General features: G+C 37.7%; 1 protein-coding gene across 1 annotated transcript in view; it reads right to left on the bottom strand.

The window, feature by feature from the left end:
- Window positions 1–23792: 23792 nt before the first annotated feature.
- Window positions 23793–25568, bottom strand: part of LOC149789981 (uncharacterized) — a 52365-nt gene continuing 50589 nt past the window's right edge. The window contains exon 3 of the mRNA XM_089973154.1: window positions 23793–25005. Within this exon, the coding sequence (XP_089829280.1) occupies window positions 23998–25005 (1008 nt within the window). The 3' untranslated portion in view covers window positions 23793–23997. The remainder of the gene's footprint in view (window positions 25006–25568) is intronic.

The raw sequence follows: 25568 nt of genomic DNA, 5'->3' as shown, positions 1-25568 counted from the left end.
CCAGTGTCAAGATGTATCGGTTTTTCCGATCTGTATGCGGAAATATTGGTCCTACAATGTCGATAGCTACTCGTTTGAACGGAGTATCTATCAAGGGCATCTGACCTAACGGTACTCTAGTTACCCTGCCCTTAGAGATCGTCTTCTGGCAAACGTCGCACGAGCGACAGAACCGCGCTATGTCGCTATTGACGCCAGGCCAATAAAATTCTCTTAATACCCTATCCGTTGTTTTCTTTACACCTAAATGACCTGCCATACTCGACTCGTGCGCGACCTTTAGTACATGTGCCCTAAATTTCTGGGGAACCACTAATTGCAAGAACTTCCTATCCGATGTAGAGTATTCCCTGTACATTAAACCCTTTCGAACAAGGAATTTAGAGGAACCCCCGTTCTTACACTTTCTCACGGTACCCGTTAATGCCTTCTCAGAGGTTGCACGTAAAGACGCGTCACGTTTTTGCTCATTTTGGAATTCTTCGCGGGATATATCAGTAATGGCTTCCGGTACTTTTAACTTACGCAAAGGTTTATTTTCCTCCTTTTCCTGAGCCCTAGTTTGCACTGCCTGGATGATAGGGAATCGGAAATCTGCTATGGTTGGAAGTCTAGAACCCGGTACGTTGCCAATCGTCAGTTCATAGATCGGGTTGGCTACGCATAAAGCTTCCACAGTCCCGGTCAAAAAAGGTGTATCTATCATTATCCTTGCAACTGGAACGTGGTCGATTGTCTGGTCAAGCAACATGCAAGGTGATTTAAACCCAAGCAATTGATCATCGCGGACTAAGCTCCGTTTCACGACTACAGTAGTGCATCCCGTGTCTCGTAGAACGGTGACTTCTTGTCCGTTAACAGTGCCGTTTGCGGTCGGCACCCGTGCCTCTGGAAAAATACACGTGCCGATTGATTGGATCACATCGCGACTGATCTCTGAACGCACCACCGGTTCACGCACCGCTTTCCGCTTAACTTGCTGGGAAACATTAAGTTTTCCATTTACCGATCTTCTGCCTCTAATGGCTACCGCTACTTTCTGGACTGGTCCCTTCCGCTTAGGACAATAGTGGGAGATATGACCCACTTCCTTGCAAATGAAACATTGCATGTCACTCCGCTTCCCCTGGTTACTCCTACCAGATTTTTCAGGTTCCCTGGGTTTTCTGTCGTTGACCTGATTCCCACCTTTGACATCTCGCGTGATGACATTCTGCGAACCTCCCCGAGCTTCGGCGAACAAATCCGCCTGTGTGGCCATTTCATGTACATTTGTGAAGGATCTTTCCTTCAAGAATAAATATAACTCCTTGCCACAAGTTGTTAACAATTGGTCACGAAGCAAGAAATCGACAAGACCCTCAAATGTCTTGACGACTTTACCACATTCCACCCATCGCTGCAAATAATTGCAAGTCCTACTGACGAACTGTGTGAATGTTTCGCCTCTCTCTGGTTTACTATACTTAAACTTCTTGCGAAACCCTTGCTCGGTTAGTTCATATTTCTTGAGAAGTGCCTCTTTCAACACGGGGTAATTGAGCGAATCGGCCGTGGATAAACGCGAATACACGTCTAACGCTTTACCTTTCAATAACGCGCTAAGATGGAGCGGCCAATCGTCTTTCTTCCATTTTTGTACCGTAGCATACCTCTCAAACCTATTTAGATAACTATCCATATTATCTTTATCGTCTTCAAATGGGGGCAATTTTGGACCTCTCAGTTTAACATCATGTTCCCCCTCTTTTTTAGCTTGCAATAGCTCAGAATTTCTTAGATGTTCCCTCTGCCGATTTCTATCTTCCCCTTCTAACTTCTCCCTCTCTGCTTCCCTTTCCCATTCTATCCTTTCCCTCTCAGCCTGTTTCTCTAGTTCAATCTTACCCTTCTCTAATTCTATTATTTCCCTCTGGGTTTCCCTTTTTTCCCTTTCTATTTGTTGTTCCCTTTCAAATTTTTCTCTTTCTAATTCCCTCTCAGCCTGTTTCTCTAGTTCGATCTTACACTTCTCTAATTCCATCATTTCCTTCTGGGTTTCCCTTTCCTTTAATCTTTGGTCCCTCTCCCGGGCTTGTTCTTCACGAACGAAATTTCTAAGGGACTCCCCCTCATAACCAAACTGTTTCCCCAGTTCTACCAGTTCTTTCATAGAAGACATTTCAAAAGTTTGGTGGTGACCAACCTTAAAGTGCAGTTTTATACAAAACACGTAATTACCACAAACCGTATTTTCTTCCACGAAATGCAACAAAAATATTAAATAAAAAAAATAAAGTAATATTAGGTATCTACCTAACCTTGGTGCTTTGTCAAACGCATCTGAAACACACAGAAAGCATACAAATATAATAAAACAATTTCAGTGCTCTGTTATATCCGAAATGATCCCACTTCTGACACCATTTGTAACAAGATAACCGGGTGGGATATTTCGGATTAACAACAGAACACGTAACGACGACACATATATATGATTTAATGTGCCGATTTATATGAATAGTGGATTATGAAGATGTGTGCGTATTTATAATCCAAATATTGGATCTATTTAACATAAAAACGCACAGTTTCAAAGATGGAAAAATATACAAATAAATTTAGTTCAGTAACCCTAAAATACAGGATAAATGATTTCACAAATGATTCAATAATGGAAAGATGAATATAGTTCACTCAAATAGTAAACAATGTAAGCCAAATGATTCAATAATGGAAAGATGAATATAGTTCACTCAAATAGTAAACAATGTAAGTGTTTACACATAGTAAAAAAAAATGTATTCGCTCGGGTAGCGAAATTATGTCACTAAATAAGAACGGATATACAATCTATCCTTCCAGTCCTAAATAATACACTGGGTCTTACTAACCCAAAATTAGCATACAGCTAAAAATACATGTGTGGAGATGCACTCCGTCACCCGTGCACCATATGCGCTCCACAGCTCCTCCGAATCAACTTCACAACCAATATAGACTCCGGACCCTCGGAATACTATGATCACTTGAAACATTAGACCCTCCGGACACTTGAAATATTGACCCTCCGGACCCCCTGGTCCTTTGACGGCTCTACAGCTGGGTCACCTTAGTCACTCTTGACATTCCGGACGCTAGACATTAGACGCTCCGGCACCTTAAACGCTCCGGACACACGGACGTTTTTACCCTCTGACAACACCAGACACCCCGGATATTCCTACCCTCAGAACACTCACTCTCACTCAGCCCTACAGCTGGAGTTGTGCGAATCCTTTTAGCAGGCCGCTTGCTGACAAAACCATTAGTATTGTAAAGGTCCTTTTACATGTAGTAACTTATTTATACCCTTAGAATTTTCGTTATTCTTTATCAAAGGCACCTTGCACGTGTGGCACAGGACGAATCGTACTCACGATTTCGAAATACATAGACCATATTATAATCACCCTCGGGCATCGTTGTACAGAGAAAAAGGAAACGAAACCCGAGTACATGTATTTAATTAACATTTACACCATTCCGTGACAATACCTCCCCCCTAAAAAAAAGTGGTATCACTTTTAGAACAATCACGGAATGTGAACAATGAATCATTATTAAAACTTCCAATTTTCAGACCGAACGAAATGATTTGCTAATTACACCCTACTTAAAAAATCAGCTCCCACATTTTCTGACCCTCGAATTGCCTCGATTCGAAAACTGTATGGTTGCAAAGACAACGCCCAACGCATCAATCTTGCATTGGTGACCTTTGCTTTATTCAAATATAAAAGCGGCTGATGGTCCGTTTGCAAGGTAAACTCCCTCCCAAAAAGATATGTATGGAATTTTCCTATTCCCCATACTAAACCTAGGCACTCCTTTTCAATCACGGAGTACTTTTCCTCTCTAGGGAGCAATTTCCTACTTGCATAAGCAATGGGCAATTTCATCCCCCCTTGCTCCTGTAGCAAAACAGCCCCAAGACCCGTATCGGACGCATCAGTCCTCAGTACAAAAGGTTTATCTATTTCCGGCAACTTTAAAATTGGTGCACTTACCAGTTTGTGTTTTAGAGTGTTAAACGCTTTTTCCTGGCATACACCCCATGAAACTTTATTCGGTTGCCCCTTCCTAGTCAAATCCGTTAATGGGCTGGCAATAGCCGAAAAGTTGGGGACGAATTTCCTGTAGAACCCGATTAGACCTAGGAAAGACCTTACTTGATTTTTTGTCTCTGGTCTAGGGGCATCCCTGATTGCTCCTATTTTATCTGGATGAGGTTGCAACTGGCCTAGTCCACTTACCAGATGTCCCAAACATTCCAGACTGGAATACCCTATGCTACACTTAGTAGGCCTAACTGAAAGATTTGCAATGTGAAGTCTATCGAACAGATCCCGTAATACCTTAACATGTTCATCCCATGTATGCGTGTAAACAAAGATGTCGTCTACGAAGCTGTCGACGTTTTCCGTTCCGTTTAATAATTTGCGCATGAGACGAACGCACGACGCACCAGCGTTGACTAAACCGAAAGGCATAACTTTAAATTGAAACAGTCCTTTGGGAGTCGCGAATGCCGTTAACTCGCGGGCATTATCGGCGATGGGTATCTGCCAATATCCCTTGCTTAGATCTAATTTGGAAATGTATTTATGACCTGCCAATTTTGAAAATACACTTTCCATATCTGGCATTGGTTCTGCATCAAATACGGTGATCTTGTTTAATTGCCGAAAGTCGATGCAAAACCGGTTGGTCCCGTCTTTCTTTCTGACTAACACCACGGGGGACGAGTATGGGGAGTTTGAAGGTTCGATCACTCCCTGGTCTAACATTTTCATCACTTCTTCGCTGATTGTCTCCCGTGCATTAAAGGGTATCGGATATCCTTTAATCCTGATAGGCTCAGTGGTATTCAATTTGATCTCGTGTCGAATTAGACCCGTACAGCCTGGTCTGTCCGTGAACACATATGGATATTTGGACAAAACCTCCATAATCTGTGTACGTTGACCCTCCGATAACTCAGGGCATACATTTATCTGGTCAATACTTTCTTTACCAACGTCCATGGGGTATTCAAGGGGTATTTCTGTGCTGGAGACGAATTCCGCTTCGTCACCAGACCTATCCTCTATCACCGCAACGCATACTACATTCAAAATCCCTTTATCAATCGTTTGTCCAGGTCTCGCTACGTAGAGTTTAAGCATATTGGCATGAAATGTCTTGGACTTCCCCTCCATATCAATGATATAATCCATTTCGCCTTTCACCTGTCTGACTTCATATGGCCCTTTCCATTGGACTAGCAGCTTGTTGTTATTCGTTGGGAGAAGCACCAACACTTGATCGCCTACGTCAAACTTTTTACTCCGAGTTCCTCGGTTGTAGTACTTGGCGTACCTACGACTAGATTTCGCGAGTTCGTCTTGCGCCATTTGACAAGTACTTTCTAATCTTTCGCGCAAATCAACTACGTAATGGTATGTGGTCTTAACTTCTTCGTCCGCAACCTCGTCTGTCCACAGTTCACGAAGTATGCGCATAGGACCACGAACTGTCCTACCGTACAATAGTTCAAACGGGGAGAAACCCAAGCTTTTCTGAGGAACCTCACGATATGCGAACAGAAGGGCGTTCATATATCTATCCCAATCCTTCGGTCTTTCCGCACACATTATCCGCAACATTTGCTTCAATGTGCCGTTGAATTTCTCGACCAATCCATTGCACATAGGATGGTAAGGTGTTGTGCGTAACTGTTTAAGGGACAACAACCTACTAATTTCTGCCATAAGATCTGAGGTGAATTGCGCTCCACAATCCGTAAGAACCTCTTCGGGCACTCCGATCCTGCTGAACATGTCTACAAGCGCTTCGGCTACACGTTCGGTTTCAATTGATGGCAAAGCTATGGCTTCTGGATATCTGGTAGCGTAATCTACCAGTGTCAAGATGTATCGGTTTTTCCGATCTGTATGCGGAAATATTGGTCCTACAATGTCGATAGCTACTCGTTTGAACGGAGTATCTATCAAGGGCATCTGACCTAACGGTACTCTAGTTACCCTGCCCTTAGAGATCGTCTTCTGGCAAACGTCGCACGAGCGACAGAACCGCGCTATGTCGCTATTGACGCCAGGCCAATAAAATTCTCTTAATACCCTATCCGTTGTTTTCTTTACACCTAAATGACCTGCCATACTCGACTCGTGCGCGACCTTTAGTACATGTGCCCTAAATTTCTGGGGAACCACTAATTGCAAGAACTTCCTATCCGATGTAGAGTATTCCCTGTACATTAAACCCTTTCGAACAAGGAATTTAGAGGAACCCCCGTTCTTACACTTTCTCACGGTACCCGTTAATGCCTTCTCAGAGGTTGCACGTAAAGACGCGTCACGTTTTTGCTCATTTTGGAATTCTTCGCGGGATATATCAGTAATGGCTTCCGGTACTTTTAACTTACGCAAAGGTTTATTTTCCTCCTTTTCCTGAGCCCTAGTTTGCACTGCCTGGATGATAGGGAATCGGAAATCTGCTATGGTTGGAAGTCTAGAACCCGGTACGTTGCCAATCGTCAGTTCATAGATCGGGTTGGCTACGCATAAAGCTTCCACAGTCCCGGTCAAAAAAGGTGTATCTATCATTATCCTTGCAACTGGAACGTGGTCGATTGTCTGGTCAAGCAACATGCAAGGTGATTTAAACCCAAGCAATTGATCATCGCGGACTAAGCTCCGTTTCACGACTACAGTAGTGCATCCCGTGTCTCGTAGAACGGTGACTTCTTGTCCGTTAACAGTGCCGTTTGCGGTCGGCACCCGTGCCTCTGGAAAAATACACGTGCCGATTGATTGGATCATATCGCGACTGATCTCTGAACGCACCACCGGTTCACGCACCGCTTTCCGCTTAACTTGCTGGGAAACATTAAGTTTTCCATTTACCGATCTTCTGCCTCTAATGGCTACCGCTACTTTCTGGACTGGTCCCTTCCGCTTAGGACAATAGTGGGAGATATGACCCACTTCCTTGCAAATGAAACATTGCATGTCACTCCGCTTCCCCTGGTTACTCCTACCAGATTTTTCAGGTTCCCTGGGTTTTCTGTCGTTGACCTGATTCCCACCTTTGACATCTCGCGTGATGACATTCTGCGAACCTCCCCGAGCTTCGGCGAACAAATCCGCCTGTGTGGCCATTTCATGTACATTTGTGAAGGATCTTTCCTTCAAGAATAAATATAACTCCTTGCCACAAGTTGTTAACAATTGGTCACGAAGCAAGAAATCGACAAGACCCTCAAATGTCTTGACGACTTTACCACATTCCACCCATCGCTGCAAATAATTGCAAGTCCTACTGACGAACTGTGTGAATGTTTCGCCTCTCTCTGGTTTACTATACTTAAACTTCTTGCGAAACCCTTGCTCGGTTAGTTCATATTTCTTGAGAAGTGCCTCTTTCAACACGGGGTAATTGAGCGAATCGGCCGTGGATAAACGCGAATACACGTCTAACGCTTTACCTTTCAATAACGCGCTAAGATGGAGCGGCCAATCGTCTTTCTTCCATTTTTGTACCGTAGCATACCTCTCAAACCTATTTAGATAACTATCCATATTATCTTTATCGTCTTCAAATGGGGGCAATTTTGGACCTCTCAGTTTAACATCATGTTCCCCCTCTTTTTTAGCTTGCAATAGCTCAGAATTTCTTAGATGTTCCCTCTGCCGATTTCTATCTTCCCCTTCTAACTTCTCCCTCTCTGCTTCCCTTTCCCATTCTATCCTTTCCCTCTCAGCCTGTTTCTCTAGTTCAATCTTACCCTTCTCTAATTCTATTATTTCCCTCTGGGTTTCCCTTTTTTCCCTTTCTATTTGTTGTTCCCTTTCAAATTTTTCTCTTTCTAATTCCCTCTCAGCCTGTTTCTCTAGTTCGATCTTACACTTCTCTAATTCCATCATTTCCTTCTGGGTTTCCCTTTCCTTTAATCTTTGGTCCCTCTCCCGGGCTTGTTCTTCACGAACGAAATTTCTAAGGGACTCCCCCTCATAACCAAACTGTTTCCCCAGTTCTACCAGTTCTTTCATAGAAGACATTTCAAAAGTTTGGTGGTGACCAACCTTGAAGTGCAGTTTTATACAAAACACGTAATTACCACAAACCGTATTTTCTTCCACGAAATGCAACAAAAATATTAAATAAAAAAAAATAAAGTAATATTAGGTATCTACCTAACCTTGGTGCTTTGTCAAACGCATCTGAAACACACAGAAAGCATACAAATATAATAAAACAATTTCAGTGCTCTGTTATATCCGAAATGATCCCACTTCTGACACCATTTGTAACAAGATAACCGGGTGGGATATTTCGGATTAACAACAGAACACGTAATGACGACACATATATATGATTTAATGTGCCGATTTATATGAATAGTGGATTATGAAGATGTGTGCGTATTTATAATCCAAATATTGGATCTATTTAACATAAAAACGCACAGTTTCAAAGATGGAAAAAATATACAAATAAATTTAGTTCAGTAACCCTAAAATACAGGATAAATGATTTCACAAATGATTCAATAATGGAAAGATGAATATAGTTCACTCAAATAGTAAACAATGTAAGCCAAATGATTCAATAATGGAAAGATGAATATAGTTCACTCAAATAGTAAACAATGTAAGTGTTTACACATAGTAAAAAAAAATGTATTCGCTCGGGTAGCGAAATTATGTCACTAAATAAGAACGGATATACAATCTATCCTTCCAGTCCTAAATAATACACTGGGTCTTACTAACCCAAAATTAGCATACAGCTAAAAATACATGTGTGGAGATGCACTCCGTCACCCGTGCACCATATGCGCTCCACAGCTCCTCCGAATCAACTTCACAACCAATATAGACTCCGGACCCTCGGAATACTATGATCACTTGAAACATTAGACCCTCCGGACACTTGAAATATTGACCCTCCGGACCCCCTGGTCCTTTGACGGCTCTACAGCTGGGTCACCTTAGTCACTCTTGACATTCCGGACGCTAGACATTAGACGCTCCGGCACCTTAAACGCTCCGGACACACGGACGTTTTTACCCTCTGACAACACCAGACACCCCGGATATTCCTACCCTCAGAACACTCACTCTCACTCAGCCCTACAGCTGGAGTTGTGCGAATCCTTTTAGCAGGCCGCTTGCTGACAAAACCATTAGTATTGTAAAGGTCCTTTTACATGTAGTAACTTATTTATACCCTTAGAATTTTCGTTATTCTTTATCAAAGGCACCTTGCACGTGTGGCACAGGACGAATCGTACTCACGATTTCGAAATACATAGACCATATTATAATCACCCTCGGGCATCGTTGTACAGAGAAAAAGGAAACGAAACCCGAGTACATGTATTTAATTAACATTTACACCATTCCGTGACAGACTGGGTGAAAATACTAACATTTTCACCAACGAGATGAAATATATGCGTTATTCACTCGTAGTAAGCAAATTTTCTTTCTTCAAGTTCAAAGTAAAATACCACATTAAAGCAAACAAACAAAATAATCGTACCATTTGAATGCGTCTTTATCGAGTGGCGACCACTTAAGCGTATAATAAGAACTGCTAATTCACGGTTATCATGCAGCAGTGAAACTATTTATCGCATTCACTCCAATGGATTATCACAATTATTTTACATGGTAAATAGAGTAATTCACGGCTTAGCATAAAACAAGGATTCGATTACGTATTAAGTGCCTAAAATACTCAGAATTACGATTAAAGTTTCTTCCAAAGTGCTATTACTAATATTGATCTTGTGAAATATTTTGCAGTTTTCTTTGTAATAATCGGATGATGCAATTAGTGAAAAACGCAGATTATATATTCTGCATTCAAGCTAAGGAAACCTGCTTTACAATTCTCTAATTACGTATATTCTGTAATATATATTTAATTAACAGAGGATCTCATATCGTCTATGAGTTAACATTAAATTGACAATGACTTAAGAGTGAACTAATGAAGTAAGCTGAATCTTTTGCAAATCTTGGAGAGTAAAATTTGACATGATACAACAAATTTCCTAAATTCACTATCATTTTATTCCCCATTTGAGATTTTGTTTATAACATAGCTTTTCTTTTGAGTGGCAAGAATCTAGATATAAAGAAGAACAAATGATCTTCGACATTTCATTTAATTCTTGTACCTGAAATAAAATTGTCTAAGAAAATATTGCACAATTCGATGAAGAATATCAGTTACAAGCAGATATTTATTTTTTTAACAAATTACAAGTCAAAAGACAAGTATCCTTCCATCAAATAGAACATTCAATACGGACATCATTTTTGGAGTACTGGATCTCAATTGAAAATTCCTGTGTGCTATCATTCAGGTAGTTCACTCTTTCAGGTGAGCTCTTAGTCGTCATATACAGGGATGTACAATGAGACTCTTTAGAAAGTTTCCTCCGAAAAGAGTGTCGATTCCGCGATCTTCAATCATTGATTTCACAAAATACATTACCTGAGGCATCATATGTACGAGTCAAATTTGTACAACATCACTGTTATAAAAATATTGTAAAATGTCTAAACTTATGTCAATGTAATATGCAGACGTTAATAGTATTGTCACGGAATGGAGAAAACAGTCCATTCAAATCGACGTTTTGGCCCACTGACATACTAACAATTACCCGCATAACAATGCAGGACAGGCCACAACAACTCATATTCTAGGGGTAGTTTCTTGACACAACATTTTCACTTCTATACCGTGCAAACAACAGCAGTTGCTTGTGCTGAACAACATTGTGGACGTGATCACTACAACCGCCCGAGCAGGACATCGCCAAGTCTGGTTCCTGGGTACGATAACAGGGTGCACAACTAACAGGGTTTAACAATGAAAAATGAGAGCAAGGTATAGATTGTGCACGAACACTTTCAATGGTCAAATCTGTGCTCCACACGGACTATCTGTCAGAGATTAAGCAAATGCCTAACGAGGAAGAAATCCTCAATGCTATTTAAAAGAAGCTTGTCACACAAATGCAGAAGGACGGGTCATGTAGTCACCTTGTAACTACCGCAAACCTGTCATGGTTTATGTCTTGCACTGTTAGAATGTTGGACCACCACCACTATAACCATTTACCAATAGCCTTAATTTCATTTTTAAGTAGCCCCTCTAGGTAATCTAAACTGTTTATGAACACGAAAATACATTTGAAGAATAGACAATTATTTGCTCACGTGTCTGGACAATAACGATTTGGCCAAATCACAATAATCTCACGAGTATGAACTCCAAGAGTCATTCGTATGTCAAACAAAACAATACATCATTTCCTTTGAATATTGAACTATTAAACCTCTACTCAGATAGCATATGCCAATTTAGCTAACATATTAAGGTTCAATACCTTAGACAGTCTAACATTCGTAGAATGTGTTTGATGCTGACGTAGCTTAAACGTTGAAAAACAGAACTCCTGTTCTATAAATAACTACGTAGCATATGCCCTGAACAAGAATTCATACGCTTAAATAAGACTTTAAATCAAAAAGGAAATATATTTTAAGAAAACCAAACAAAATAACAACAACAAAAACTTAATTAAAAAAAAATTAAAGGAGCATGACTATCGCTTCGATGCGCTTCGCAAGAGTATTACGTAGGTGTTCACACAGTCTGGTTTTTGTGCGCCATTATCCTGCGGTGTCGCTGCACTTAAGAGTACAACTTATTCACTTATCCCATGTACTGCTGACAAAAAATTCTTTCGAGATCTGTGTCTGTCAACAATTTCGAACTGTTAGTGTTCCCTATTATCCGATTAAACGTCAGCTCATATGTGAGGTGGTATTAAAAGTCAGTCTGGAAGTATGACATGTGGTTATTTAGGAGCTCGACGTCTCAGTGAACAGAGATGCCAAATACTTGTAGCAATACCATCGCTCTGCACTATCGCTCTCACAAGTGTTAATAATGAATGTTGCATTGATGAATCTGGGCATTTGGCCTTAAAACCAAGTTCCATTACGGATGGGTATTACAATCGAAAGAAGCTCAAAAAATACAGGATGCCATTCCTGGAATATATGTGAAATATGTAAAACATATACTTTAGAATTATAATCCTGGTAAAATATTATATTACTATAATATATTATATTATATTATTTTCGGATTTGAGGTCAAACATTCAGTAAATTACGTTTCTACAAAATGAGTGTCGTATTTGTCTGAAATATTGTGTTCTTAAGCATTTTGGCTATCGTTAATGTATTTGATATTTAAATAATTACCATGTATTCTAAAAGACAGGCATTCAGGAATTGTATAAAGTTGGTGAGCGTGAATGACTATGCTAACAAATTATCCATAAAGTGGCTAGAAGACCGACATGACTACGGATCAATACCGCAACTGCTGCTATTACTGACAACAATAAAGGTTGCTACATTCACCGTCAGAATTATTTCATTTTTTAAGTTTCTGTTTCCATTACCGTTATCCCGTCATTCTCTTATACTTTGATCATTGTAGGAGTGAGGCATATGGGAGTAGAAGAAAATAATGACAAAAATCATTGACTATAGCTATATTACTGCAGTCGCGTACCTATTAAGAAAGTCCTAAGATTTGCTGTTGATCTCTACAAGAGAAGGTAATTTTTGTTTCTATGCTACACATTCGTATAAATAAACATATCTTAGTATCTCAAACATGCCTCATGACCGTGTCCAAAGTGATGTACGAGTTTCGGGTCGCATTTAACAGGGCCTGACATTCGTGATTTTCCTCTTGCTTTCGAATTACATCTTGTTTGTACAGTTGATTTCCTTCCGATTTGACTTTGCGTTTTAAATCATCGAGAAGATCGTTTAATTTTTTTCCTGAAGTCTTTGATTTTGTTTGTCATTTCCTGTGCAATGTGATTCAAAACTAATGATATATGAATCATTCCTTTTCTCGAAGTGCATGAGGTGATCGTGTTTTTTCATCTCTTCAGGGACCTGGAGAGGTTTAACATCCAGTAGAAGACTGGTAGCATCTCTTATTAAGTCCATAACGTAGCCGCAGTTTCTGTCATGTACGATACAGCTGCTTGCACAGCAAGCAATCTTAATTTTAAATCTTCTTCGTGTTCTTGTCATCGAAATCCTTTGTGAACTCTGATTATGTTCGATGGGTTGTTTGTTAGCTCTTCAATGGTTATGATGGAATGGTCCTTCGATATACTTTGTTTTTGCTGAACCTTTAGACACGATGCACACATTGCCTCCTCGCATGCTACACACAATATATTAGCTGTGGCAGAGAAGCCATCAGACACACAACAGTCACAATGTCTATCCATTTCCTCTTTCTCTTTGTCTCCTATAGATTGTAAAATTGTATTGATTGGAAAGAGAGAAGCTTTTGTGAAGTTTTACCTTTAATGGATACGAGAACCGCGGTTCGGCATATTGGACATTACAAATGTTTCAGATCCCTCACCTTTACAGCTTTGGATGAAATGTAATCTTCGATGCAACTGTGGCAAAACGAGTGTAGGCAAGGCAGTAGTATGGGTGTTTTAAAGGTACCCAGGCAGGTTGGACAATTTGGTTTCTCTCCACTGGATGCACTGGATTGTCAGCAGCCATTTCTACCGTGTTTTGCAAATTCTTAATAAAGACATACAATCTAAATCTTGTCAATTTTGAAGAATGGTTGTGTAGATTCGTCCCGTGTTACTGCTTGTACTAAATAATTACCAGAATTCGACGCGCGGTCATTATTGATACCTACGGGACGTAGAATATCATAACTATAACTGCGAGATTTATCAGTCATGTTGCCCAATGTCCTTGTTTGCATTCGATATGAACCTATCTTGAACCGTACGCACCGTACATGATTAGTACTGAAGGCAAATAGTCTACAAGTCTTTTCAAATGTCAAGGTACCAAATTTGTTGTTTCATGACTTCCATCCCAACTCTTAGGTCTTATTTTTATGCAGCCGAATATTAAAAATAGAAAGTATTTAAGACCATAGCTAAGCTGATGAGTTTATAACAAGTTGCAGATTTTAAAATAATAATAATAATAATAATAATAATAATAATAATAATAATAATAATAATATTAACATTAATATTAATAATAATAATAATAAAGACGAAGAAAAAGAAGGAGAAGAAGAAGAAATATTAAGAATTACAACAGCAACAACAACAACATCGACAAGAAAAGAAACAACGGAATACATAAATTCCGAATAGAAATAAATTTGAAGGTATTTATCAATGGATAATTGACTAAGATTCATATTGATCTTCTCTCCTCTATCTTGATAACATGTATAATAAACAATAGTGAGGGTGGTATGCTGCAATACGTTAAAAATGACCGTATCTATACAAAGCATTATGTGTATCCCTCGAGCTGTCTCTCAGTAGTTAGGTTTGTAAGACAAGCACATGTGCAATGATATACTGAATTCTGCTTTGGTATGTATGCGTGCACGTGTGTAAGAGAGGGAGAGACTTGTTATGTGTTTCTTTGCTTTCCTGTCATAGAAAATGTAAATATTACAGCATATGTGGATGCATCTTGTAGTTGTCATACAATTCCTTTTATATCTATCTATAGTTCTAGCTGTTTCCCTATCTCTCTGCTATGTGGAGTGACTCAATATTTCAGAATGGGTAATGGGTAATGTAATGGTACGGATCATGATTGATTGATTAATTCTATTTTTACGGCGCATCAGCACGATTAGGCTATTTAGCGCCATACTAAAGGTTATATGTAGGGTTATTTAAAAGTGGTAAAAGGTTTCGTATCGACCAGCGATATAAAACCAAAGAGTTGAATGTAAAACAAGATGGAAACGGTGATAAATAAAGCTTCCCGATCAGTGGGGAATGTAAACGGTGTATTTCAATGATGGCAGATGAAAAGGTATTGAATGTAAATGACGGTATATACATTACTTAAAACTTCTCAACGTGATGGCATAACAGTTATAATTTAGAAGAAAAATTTACTTCTTTTAAGAATTAAAAAACCCAACTTACCTTTATTGTATCAAAAAGATCCTTCATGTCATGCACATTGTAGTACTGATCGCGCGTAGGTTGTAGGTCGATACACTCCGTCATAATGAGCTTAACAGTGTATGGTTCATTGCAAGTAACTCACTCTGGTGGGTCTTCACCTTTTAGTATGTTGGAGTGGGTTATATAAGTATGACCAATTCGAATTCTTGCAATGGCTACCTCCTCTCTACGGATGATCTGATAGGAAGTAGTCCATTCTCCTAGGGTTGGCTTGATTGCATGAAGTTTGTTATTCACTGCATCATTCTATTATGCCTGCCACTTTTGACGTAAGGACTATTTGATACTAGGTTTAAAATCAGTATAATCAGTATACGGTATTTTAAAATCAGATGGTTCCAATATAGGGCCATTTTAGGAGCGAGATCTGCTTTTTCACTACCTTTAATACCAATATGGCTAGGCAACCAACATTATATTATATTGTGGGAGACACTCAGCTCGGTATTTTTGACGAGAATATTGGTCAATAATGGGTTCTCTAGTTTTCTATTGTGTAGTGACTGAAGTACTGATAATGAGTCGGAGAAGATGATGCTGTTTAAAATACGTTGTTTTCGATATACTACAGAGCAAGGTCTGTGCCATTTGGTAAGCGAACTTCTGTTGTGTGATTTCTACTAACGAAGGCTGCAGCAGCCTCATCCTTGTTTATTTTTTAAATTTGGTGAGGTGTTCATGATAAGAGTTGTGGACGATGGAAGAGTTTCTCTCAGATTTTTTCCATCGTGTAGCGTAAAAAGTACTTTTGGTTGTTTACGTAGCCGGGGTGGTGTTTCGGGAATGGACGTTTTTTGAATTTTAGAAAGATCAGTTTTTGTACTGTCAAGGCTGGATGATATTCTAATACCAAAGGAAGGTATGGCGTTTGGTTTATTTTCGTTTAAGGTTTCGTATTTGGGTTGAAAACAGCCAAAAAAGCGGGGTTCAGAGGGTTAGATTGTAATTTGAGAACATACTGTGTGGAAATCATTTTTCTACGATGTGATAAAGGTGGTTAGTTAGAGAGAGAGAGAGAGAGAGAGAGAGAGAGAGAGAGGGAAGTTGAAATTGAAAAGGATAAAAGTAAATTACATTCGTTTGCAGAGTCTTCTTATCTTTTGACTAATCCAGAACATAAGATAGAACTGAACAGATAGAAGATAACAAATTGCATTGTCATATTTCAAATGACATTAGATGAATATGTCTGATAAAGAATACAATTTATCGGTGACTTTGATCTTTCTCTTTAAATTGGTCGTATATATGATGCCATAAAGATCAAAAGACCAAGTCTACCCTGGTTTAATATATGGGGAAACAATTCAATTTTTTACTTGCCTGGAATAGAGATTTTGACACAATTAAACAAAATTTCAAATCTGTTCTGTAAATTTCATATAAATTCTGGAAACAAAATTAGAAAAATTCTCCAACCGGGAGAATTTAAACTTTTCTCCAGAGAACAATGATTTTCCATCTCAATATCGAATATGGCAATTGGAACTAGGCCCAGCCGACCTGAACTGGGGACTCAGAGTGTATGTTTGAGATGGATATTGCAAATGCAATATTGTTTGGTGACATTAAAAAAGTGGTAATTACATCTTACAAAATACGATACGGTTGATTCAAATAAAACATGATTTCCGAAGGGCATTAACATTATAGCCTACTGGAGGGTATATATCTTACCAAACTGATTAATAAATCATGGTTAGTAGTATCTGTGTATTTTATTTTTAATTATTTTGACTACATTTAGCGGAGATTACAAAGAGTATGGTCGATGTTCAATCAGAGATTAATCAACGATTACATGGCTGATCTCACTGGTCTCCGATAAACATTGCAAACATTATCGTGCAGAAAATAAATTCAGATTAAAATGGTCTTGGCCACAATTCCCCTAAGCAAGGACTGTGTTGTAATTCGATATAACTTATGCGTATGATTCCTTCATCACAATCCAATGCGTTTTATACAGTTACGCCCAATTCTTTGTTAAATTAATTTATTACACCGTGAATTCTGTACTCATTGGGTAAAAGCTTTGTTATGAACTTCGAATTTAAACACCATATAAACAATATCCTTGTGCGAAAAGAATAGACAGGATGTTGAATTCTGAAAGAGATTAGACACAAGTAACACATGTCGAATCTACACAGACATTCTTCAAGATTGTAAAGGTTAAGATTCTATTTCGTTACAATAATCATCTAGATGATAGTAATATTGGATAGAGCGTCCGCCTCGGATGCGGAAGGTCGTGGGTTCGATCCCTGGTCGAGTCATACCAGAGACTTAAAAAATGGTACTAACAGCTGCCTCGCTTGGCGTTCAGCATTAAGAGGTTAGTGTTAGGACTGGTCGGCCTGGTCGGCCTGGTGTGAGGATAATGTGACTGGGTGGGACATCATGCTACATGTCTGCGGCATGATGCCCCAGTGCTAGACATCACTATAAACTGCCACACTGCAGACATCGTAGCGATATGACTGAAAAATTGTTAAGACACGTTAAAAATCAAAATCACATCACATCACATCACGTAATATTGGTCTCAAAATCCATTATATACTGGATATGGAGAGAAACATCTGTTGTCCAGTCTGCCAGGGTATTTCAACTTAAACAGATGCCTTGTCTACACACGTTCTGGCAACTTTAGGAAGATTGTCATATATTACACGAATCTGTAAAGAGGAAGGTTCTGAAACCGTGCTTCTTTCCAATATACAAAAACTTGCTTCTTTTTCCCAGAAAAGGTAAAAGTTCACAAATATGGGCTTCTTCTTTCCAATCAATTCAATCTTACAGTCTTAAGAAGGTAAAGCGAAGGAGAAAGTGGATAGATTCTGTGACTATTGTCTCCCTATGGCATCACTGTGACAGCTACTGGAGTTTATGTGGTATGTGAGGAGGCAAAGTGTGCATTTTGTCTAAAGTGTTACCAAAAAGCAAAGACAACAAGGTACCACCCCATCGTAACCATGGAAGAACTAGCAAACCACCAAATAATTAAATCGAATTTGACAATGATTTTCACTATCAAGAATAAGATGAAAAGATGAAAATGTTTCTTGCAGAGATAATATGATTGCTTGTTGTGCAAGTTGCTCTATAATTCATCACAGAAAATGCCGCCATGTCTTAGGCTTGATGAAATATGCTAAGGATCTTCTATTAATATCTAAGATAGGATGGGAAGGTTCAGAGGAAAATCGGCTTATAAAGTTCCGTGATGCGATGACATCAATAAAAACGTAACCATAAGTAGATGGTTTTGACCGTTATTATTACTTTTATTATTATTATTATTGTTATTATTATTATTATTATTATTATTATTATTATTATTTTTCCGGAATAATCTATCATCATGATGTTCATGTAGTGATGAAACGATATTGTAATTTACACAGAAGATTTCTACCTATAAAGGTAACAATTTGATCTGCATCAAAATCAAATTCATTTATAGTCTCTTTATTTTTCTCTCTGTTGGAAGTAGTATCTAAATTCCATAGACACAGTTACTCTGACTAACCTGATAAAAAAACGGATGGTATATCTACAAGAATAAAAATCTGTAAAACTTGAAACGCCCACGGCTACACATCAAATACAACAGTGCGTTGCTCGAAAAATGCATACAAAATATTCAATAAGGACAGCATGATGATCCAACTTAACGATAAAGCAGAAACATGTATCACCTACATCACTGCTGCAACTTCCATTTCAATATCCTTACACATCCATTACTGTTCCCCGGCCCATATGCAGAATATACGGAATCTCGAAGACTCTTTCTTAATAAATGTTGTCACTAGTAACAAAAATACTTTAAACAATTGCACAATTCACTTCGGATTTTATCATACGAAATAAACCAGTTGACTTAAATTATTCATTGTAGTTATATACATACAGCAGCCGCGCTTTTTGTATAGAAAAAAATACTTCATTTGTTTAATGTTTTTATTCTCATATCGGTATTTTTCTACTCTGCGGTACTCGTTGATAATATAGGGTACTCGTTGATAATATGAGGTACTCGTTGATGATATATATTTTCATGTCAAATTACCATTATATGCATCATTTTTAGAACCCATGGCATTGCTTTGTTATTGTTTTACAGGATTCATATTTTCGCCCTTTCTAAAACTCAGTCTACAATGGATCCAACAAAAAAAAAAAAACAAGGAAAGAAAACCGGTTTGGCCCTGAAAGTGAGAGGAGCTTGTAGATTGTGTTTAGGATTGATCAAACCTTATATGGTCATACGCGTCACTAATGAAATTGTACACCATCTCTGATGATGCATTACTGACGAACTATTATTAAACACATAGCAGGCACAAATTCCAAGAAGACGTTTCAAAAACAGTTTATTCTTAATATTTAAATAACAAAAATAAAATGTGAAACAACAATAATGTCACCAACTTATTTGTGTCGTATAAAGTTCAACTATTCGGGTTGTTTGTTATCATTAAATACACGCTTTAGAAATGGTGAATACATATATAATGTACTCCAGATTTTATTTTTTATGGGACATGTAAACACATATGCAATATGAATACTGTGCATGTTACAAAGAAACATGGGCTATCTTCTCCATCCATGAATTTAAATAATGATGAATTGATATGTATTTGCACAATTATTAAAAGTAATGTCCACGAAACAATATATGTAAATAAATTGACAAAATCTGAAAAATATGATGTGGACAACTGGTCCCAGGAAACTATTGATGGATCTTTTAAGACCTTGTTACATATTGTAGACATGGGTGAACATGTTTGCAAACTTCTGTCATCACGCACTAATATGTTTGTTTCTTCCAAGTATGCCAATATTGTGTTGCTAATTGTATTGTAATATATTTGATTCTTCCTATGTGGGAAAGTAGCCTCACCACAGCTCTTAAGGAACTGCGTTGAAGATTGCCAGATATTGTTGACAGATATGAACATGTGTCTTACGTGAAAATTCAATGTCAACACATCCATCAGTACAAGAAGAGGTATTTTCAAGATGCCTACCATTTCAGCCGTATTGGACACCAAATCATCACTAGTTTCATTTAGGGTAAACTTGACATTATAATAAAAAACATTTTGATGAAAACCTCATGTCGGTATGGCACTACGTTCCGGAGTAGTAGTGATGGCAAAAGTTTAAAGATGGCTGCCATGGTGACCTTATAGGATGTACGATTGAACAATGTTCATTCAAGACCAATTATACCTTGGACTTAATACGTCTTGAAAGTTTCATGGGAATTATCTCAGTAGTTTAAGCGAAGCATCGAAAACATATCCATCTGAGAGTGCTGATGGACTGCGGGTGCCCGATTATGTGCGATTGTATAAGCTTTTCTCTTATATGACCAATAGAGCTATAAATTTTGTATATGTTCCATAACTAAATGAATTTTGACAGATATAAAATGTGAAAGATATTGTAAAATGTCCATTGCATATTCTTAGTTTCGAATTCATTTTTCGCAAAACATTATCAGTTAAAGTATATAGCAGAGTTAAAATTATAGCATTTCAGATCCGGTGACTAAATACCCTTCCTCGTCAAAAAACTAATTTTTCAGCTTTAGACGAATCATTAGGTAACCTTCGGAAGGCAGGTCCAGGCGCCTAGTAATATCTGACGATAAGGTCTCTCTGCATTCTGGCCATGTCTTAGATTTGTAGACTGTAGATTGACCAAATTATTCAATTCCTTATTCAATTCCTGTTAAAGTATCTTTTATATTTTTTGTTGAAATTAGATGCAGTAATAAATTCTAGTTACATTCGTGTATAAAATAGGTTCTGAGTATCGGCTTCATTGGAAAAGCCACAATACGTATTGAAAATAATTGGATTCTCAAAGACCAGAGTTTCAGTACTGTTCCATGGAATAAACATTTCCAGAAAGCATAAAGTGAAAAGGAGAAACAAGGACCACCCTTCACTGATGAACATTTAGCAACGTGTTTGGAGCGTATTTCCAGCGCAAATTAGTAGTATTCTACAGGCAGTTATTTATCGTAGTATTATGAATATTACTATAACATATAGCTTCTTTGTTTGAGTTCTACGGCACAGCAACACAGGCAGACAATTGAGTAAACTGCCTGCACATGGATACGTCTCGGCTGTGATCTCCAAACTGAATCACGTTTGCGGAGACTAGTGTTGAAAGAAAAAAGATTAAAATACGGAAATTTTCAAAAATTTTATTTTACATTTCTCAAATTTCAGGTATATACAGAATTATTTTATCAATTCACAATTAGCAATTATAGAGTATCATGCAGATGTGATAATAATATATCATGATTTTATAGTCGTAATAAGAACATCACCTCCTCACCGCATCACAATAAGTCAAGAGGGCAAGCGTATAAATTATTAGTGAAAGATATAACATACAACATTATGATGGAAACTGACATAAAACGCACAGAGCTTGTAATCGGCAACAATTTCATTGAAATGAAGAGAGTAGGTGAGGGGAATGATAGAGGGAAAATATCGAATCGTCTTCTGGATCCTCCAAAACACTTTTGCTTAGCTGCGATCTGAAATAAATTATGGAGTCGTCTATATTTATTTCAAGGCCATCGGTCCCGAAGGGAAGAAGGAATAAGTAACATTTAAGATCCAAGAGGGATATAATAAGTAATTATGTAATTCCGATCAGACGAGAATAATTTCAGATAAACTTTTCACACATGTTTGATAAAGTGTTAAAGCCTGTGATCAGTTCTCATATCTGCAATGAAATTGCAGTAATAAAGGCCTTGATTCAACACTTTTTGTATTAAAATTGCAGTGATGACGGTCTGTACTTAACACGTCCTTATTGTGAAATTGCAGTGATAAAGGTCTGAACTATAAACTTTTTGGTTGTGAAATTGTATTGATGAAGGTCTGGACTAAAATCTTTGTGCTTGTGATATTACAGTGATGAAGGACTGGACTTAACAAAGTTTATGTGAAATTTCAGTGAGGAAGTTCTGGACTAAAAACTGGATTTTTTTTTTGTTGTTTTTTTTGAAATCGTAGTGATAAAGGTCTGGAGTTAATAATTTTTGTTGGGTAAAATTGCTGTGATGAAGGTCTGGACCAAAAACTTTTTATTTGTGACATTGCAGCGATGAAGGTCTGGACTTATCAATCTTTATGTGAAATTGCAGTAACGACGGTCTGAATTTGACATTTGAAAGCCATACATTTGTGTTTCCAGTTTAATATATTTAAAGAATATTTTTCAAAGTCTTCGTTAAGCACTTTCAATCTTGGTTGAAACAGTGTTGGCGGAAAGCTTTCTTTAAGGTGGATGAAACTGGTGTACCCAAAGAAAATCTTAAAAGATATCATCTGGCAATATGTATCACACCCAGCATAGGGATACAACGTGAGTATCAAAATCAATGCGCTGTTCTGCATTTGAGTAGACTACATTAACGTTTGCAAGGGATTTGTCATTTTGTATTAGACTTTATTCATCAAAGTAATGCTGTATATTGGTACTGGCTTCAGCATGATGAAGATCTGCCATATACTTGTAGCCCTTTTAAACATCAGTGTGCTACATATGGCTCTATATTATGTTAAATTTCGCTTTACTTATCAAACCAACCTTACCTCCATTCAAATGTTTGAGAACGTTTCACACTGTGAAACGTTGTACCTGCCAAAATCATGTTTAATTCAGAAACTCTCATAAATGTATCATTGTTCGTTGTGTCATGTTTAATGATTGTAGAAACTACTTTTGAAACATTACAAAGTTTAAATTCGGCTCACCTTTGTAGGGTCTCCTTGATAGGATAGAGATGGTCAAGAGCCCTTTCTAATAAATTGTAAATAGGACAGGAAACAAGATCTGGTCTACTTGAAATATTTGCATCATATACATACACAGGTTCGCCACATGCATTTGTGTGTAATAATGGCATATTAACAGAAGAATTCAGGTTATGTTTTGAATATAAAAAATTCAGTTTTGTCAGCAATCTAGGACTAATATTTAATAATACCTTTTGTAATCTGCATAACGCAATCAGAAGTATGAGGAAAAAAAGTAAAACAGATAAAAAGGTGGAAGAGGAAAACAACTCACACTACCAGAGGTGTATACATTATCATGTAGCATTCAAGATTCATTTTCAATGATTATTTTAACAAAAGTCCCTTTCATGCACTCATTTAGATTCAGATAGCTCTGTAACGTGTGATGGATAATCCAGATAAATATTATGTGTTAGAACTCATTAAAATCCAATGATATTGCTCAAGATGAGACATAAACTAGGCACATAACGTAAACAATTATCAAGCGTGTAAAGCATCACCAACAACACACGCTATGGCTATTCACTTCACAGTTGAGCGTTAGATTGGAAAGCAGAATGGATATGAGGGTACAATATGTGTATTACACACCATTGAAGTCTAAAATATATATGTGCAGCATATACTTCATACCCTCTTAATCATGTTTGCTAGCTATATTCAAAATGTATAATTTAAATATTATGTAACCATGTGTAATTATATATATATATATATATATATATATATATATATATATATATATATATATATATATATATATATATATATATATATATATATATATATAATATCATACTCGATTTATATAATGATCATATGTATTATTTACACACACACACTTCATAAACTGTGTATGTCTCCTACTCAATTGCATTCAATAAATCTAATTCATTTTGTCTTTTTTTGTAAAATATACCCTTAGCCCTATATTACAAAGTGATCAGAATGTCAACATAACGCAAGTTTCTCTCTACCGAAATTTGTGGATAGGAATCACTATTAACTCAACTGTTACTTCAGTCTAAACACATTTATAGAATCTGAAGCATTAGTTAGAAGAATCTTGTCATGACTAATGTTGAAACAAATCGCCCTTGAAAAGCAATGAATACCCTCCGTGATGATTCTAATGGGAATTCCGTCTGATGTTAGCTGGTGGATGTTTTTAGACTCCCGTCCCACCACATACACGTTATCATCCCTGTCTGTAGCAATACCGTAGGGAAACTCGAGACTGTCAGGACTGTATGTATTCATCATCCTACCATCCATGTCAAAACAATACAGGGAATTGGCTTGCCCCACAGTAACGTATACACGGGTACAAGATGAATTGAGAGCGATAAAAGTAACTGAAGATGTACACTTACAGTCAATTGGATAACACATCTCTTTTCCTGTACTTTCGATCAGACTCCAGTAGCATTTACCTTTATCATTAGAGCCACTAGATACAGCTATTTTCCCATTTCCCGCTGAAGCGACACCCCAACATCGATATCTGGTTTGAACCATCCTGGTGGGTTTGATGGCTCCGGTTGTTATACACAGAAACTGAAGTGTATTCTCATATGGTAAAGAGACGGCCACCTCCAGATTATCCACAACACATATGTCAAATGGATTGGATTTTAGTGCAAAGCTGGCGATGTATTGGTACGAGGAATTCAAAAGAATAACTCTCTTATTATTATAATCTGCAAGCATCACCTGATCCCATTCCAAATATGTGACTCCTGTAAACAACGGAGTGTCATCATCAGGCCCTTTTATCTGCACAGCATCCTCCATATCAATCTGACATTCCTTAAGTGGCTTTTTCACTCCTGATATAGGAAAAGGTTCACGTTCATTTCTGCATATCACTCTCCCCATATCAAATCCCTGGGTCAAGATGCACTGGATTTGTGGATCAAGTTCAAGATTTAATATGACAGTACCCAGCTCTTCAAATTTTTCTTTAATCTGTTCGTAGTATAACTTCACCTGCGATATCGTTCTGTCGGTCATGAGAAATATCTGAAAAAGATGAACTTACGTAAATATTTTATTATTTTAATTTAGTTGATTATAGGAAGAAATCACAAAAAGATATAGTAGTTCTATATCCCAAAACATGTCATACGCTAAATGTGTCATGCATCATTAAATCAATCAATCAATCGATCAATCAATCAGTCGATCGATCGAGAGAAAGTATGAAAGAGAGAGAGAAAAAGATCTGCATCATTGCAAGACGAACCTACTTTTATTTCTTGTAACTAAGTACCAAAGGTCTGAGTTCGTCAATCTTGATTACACATTTCGAAATTGTACTGTAATTTCGAATATAAGTGCAATTACATCCTCCCTACAGCACTAAAAATGAAATAAGCATTACATTCCATAGCGTCGTTTTAATAATTGCATTTTGAAAGACTTCATATATTTCCCACATTATGATTTCAAACATTCAGTGGCAGAAACAGAAACACATTTGCAGTTGTCAGCACGCTTCTCCATCGCTTCTTCAATCCGATGTATTTCTTTTTGAATTTTCACATATAAATCCATTCCAATATAACGGCATTTCGCAGATTCGA

The sequence above is a fragment of the Sinohyriopsis cumingii genome, chromosome 10, assembly GCF_028554795.1.
Source record: "Sinohyriopsis cumingii isolate HCF-2022 chromosome 10, ASM2855479v2, whole genome shotgun sequence".
In the NCBI taxonomy this organism is placed as follows: Eukaryota; Metazoa; Mollusca; class Bivalvia; order Unionida; family Unionidae; genus Sinohyriopsis; species Sinohyriopsis cumingii.
Note: the sequence above shows the minus strand (reverse complement) of the source record. Positions and strands in the feature narration are given on the sequence as shown.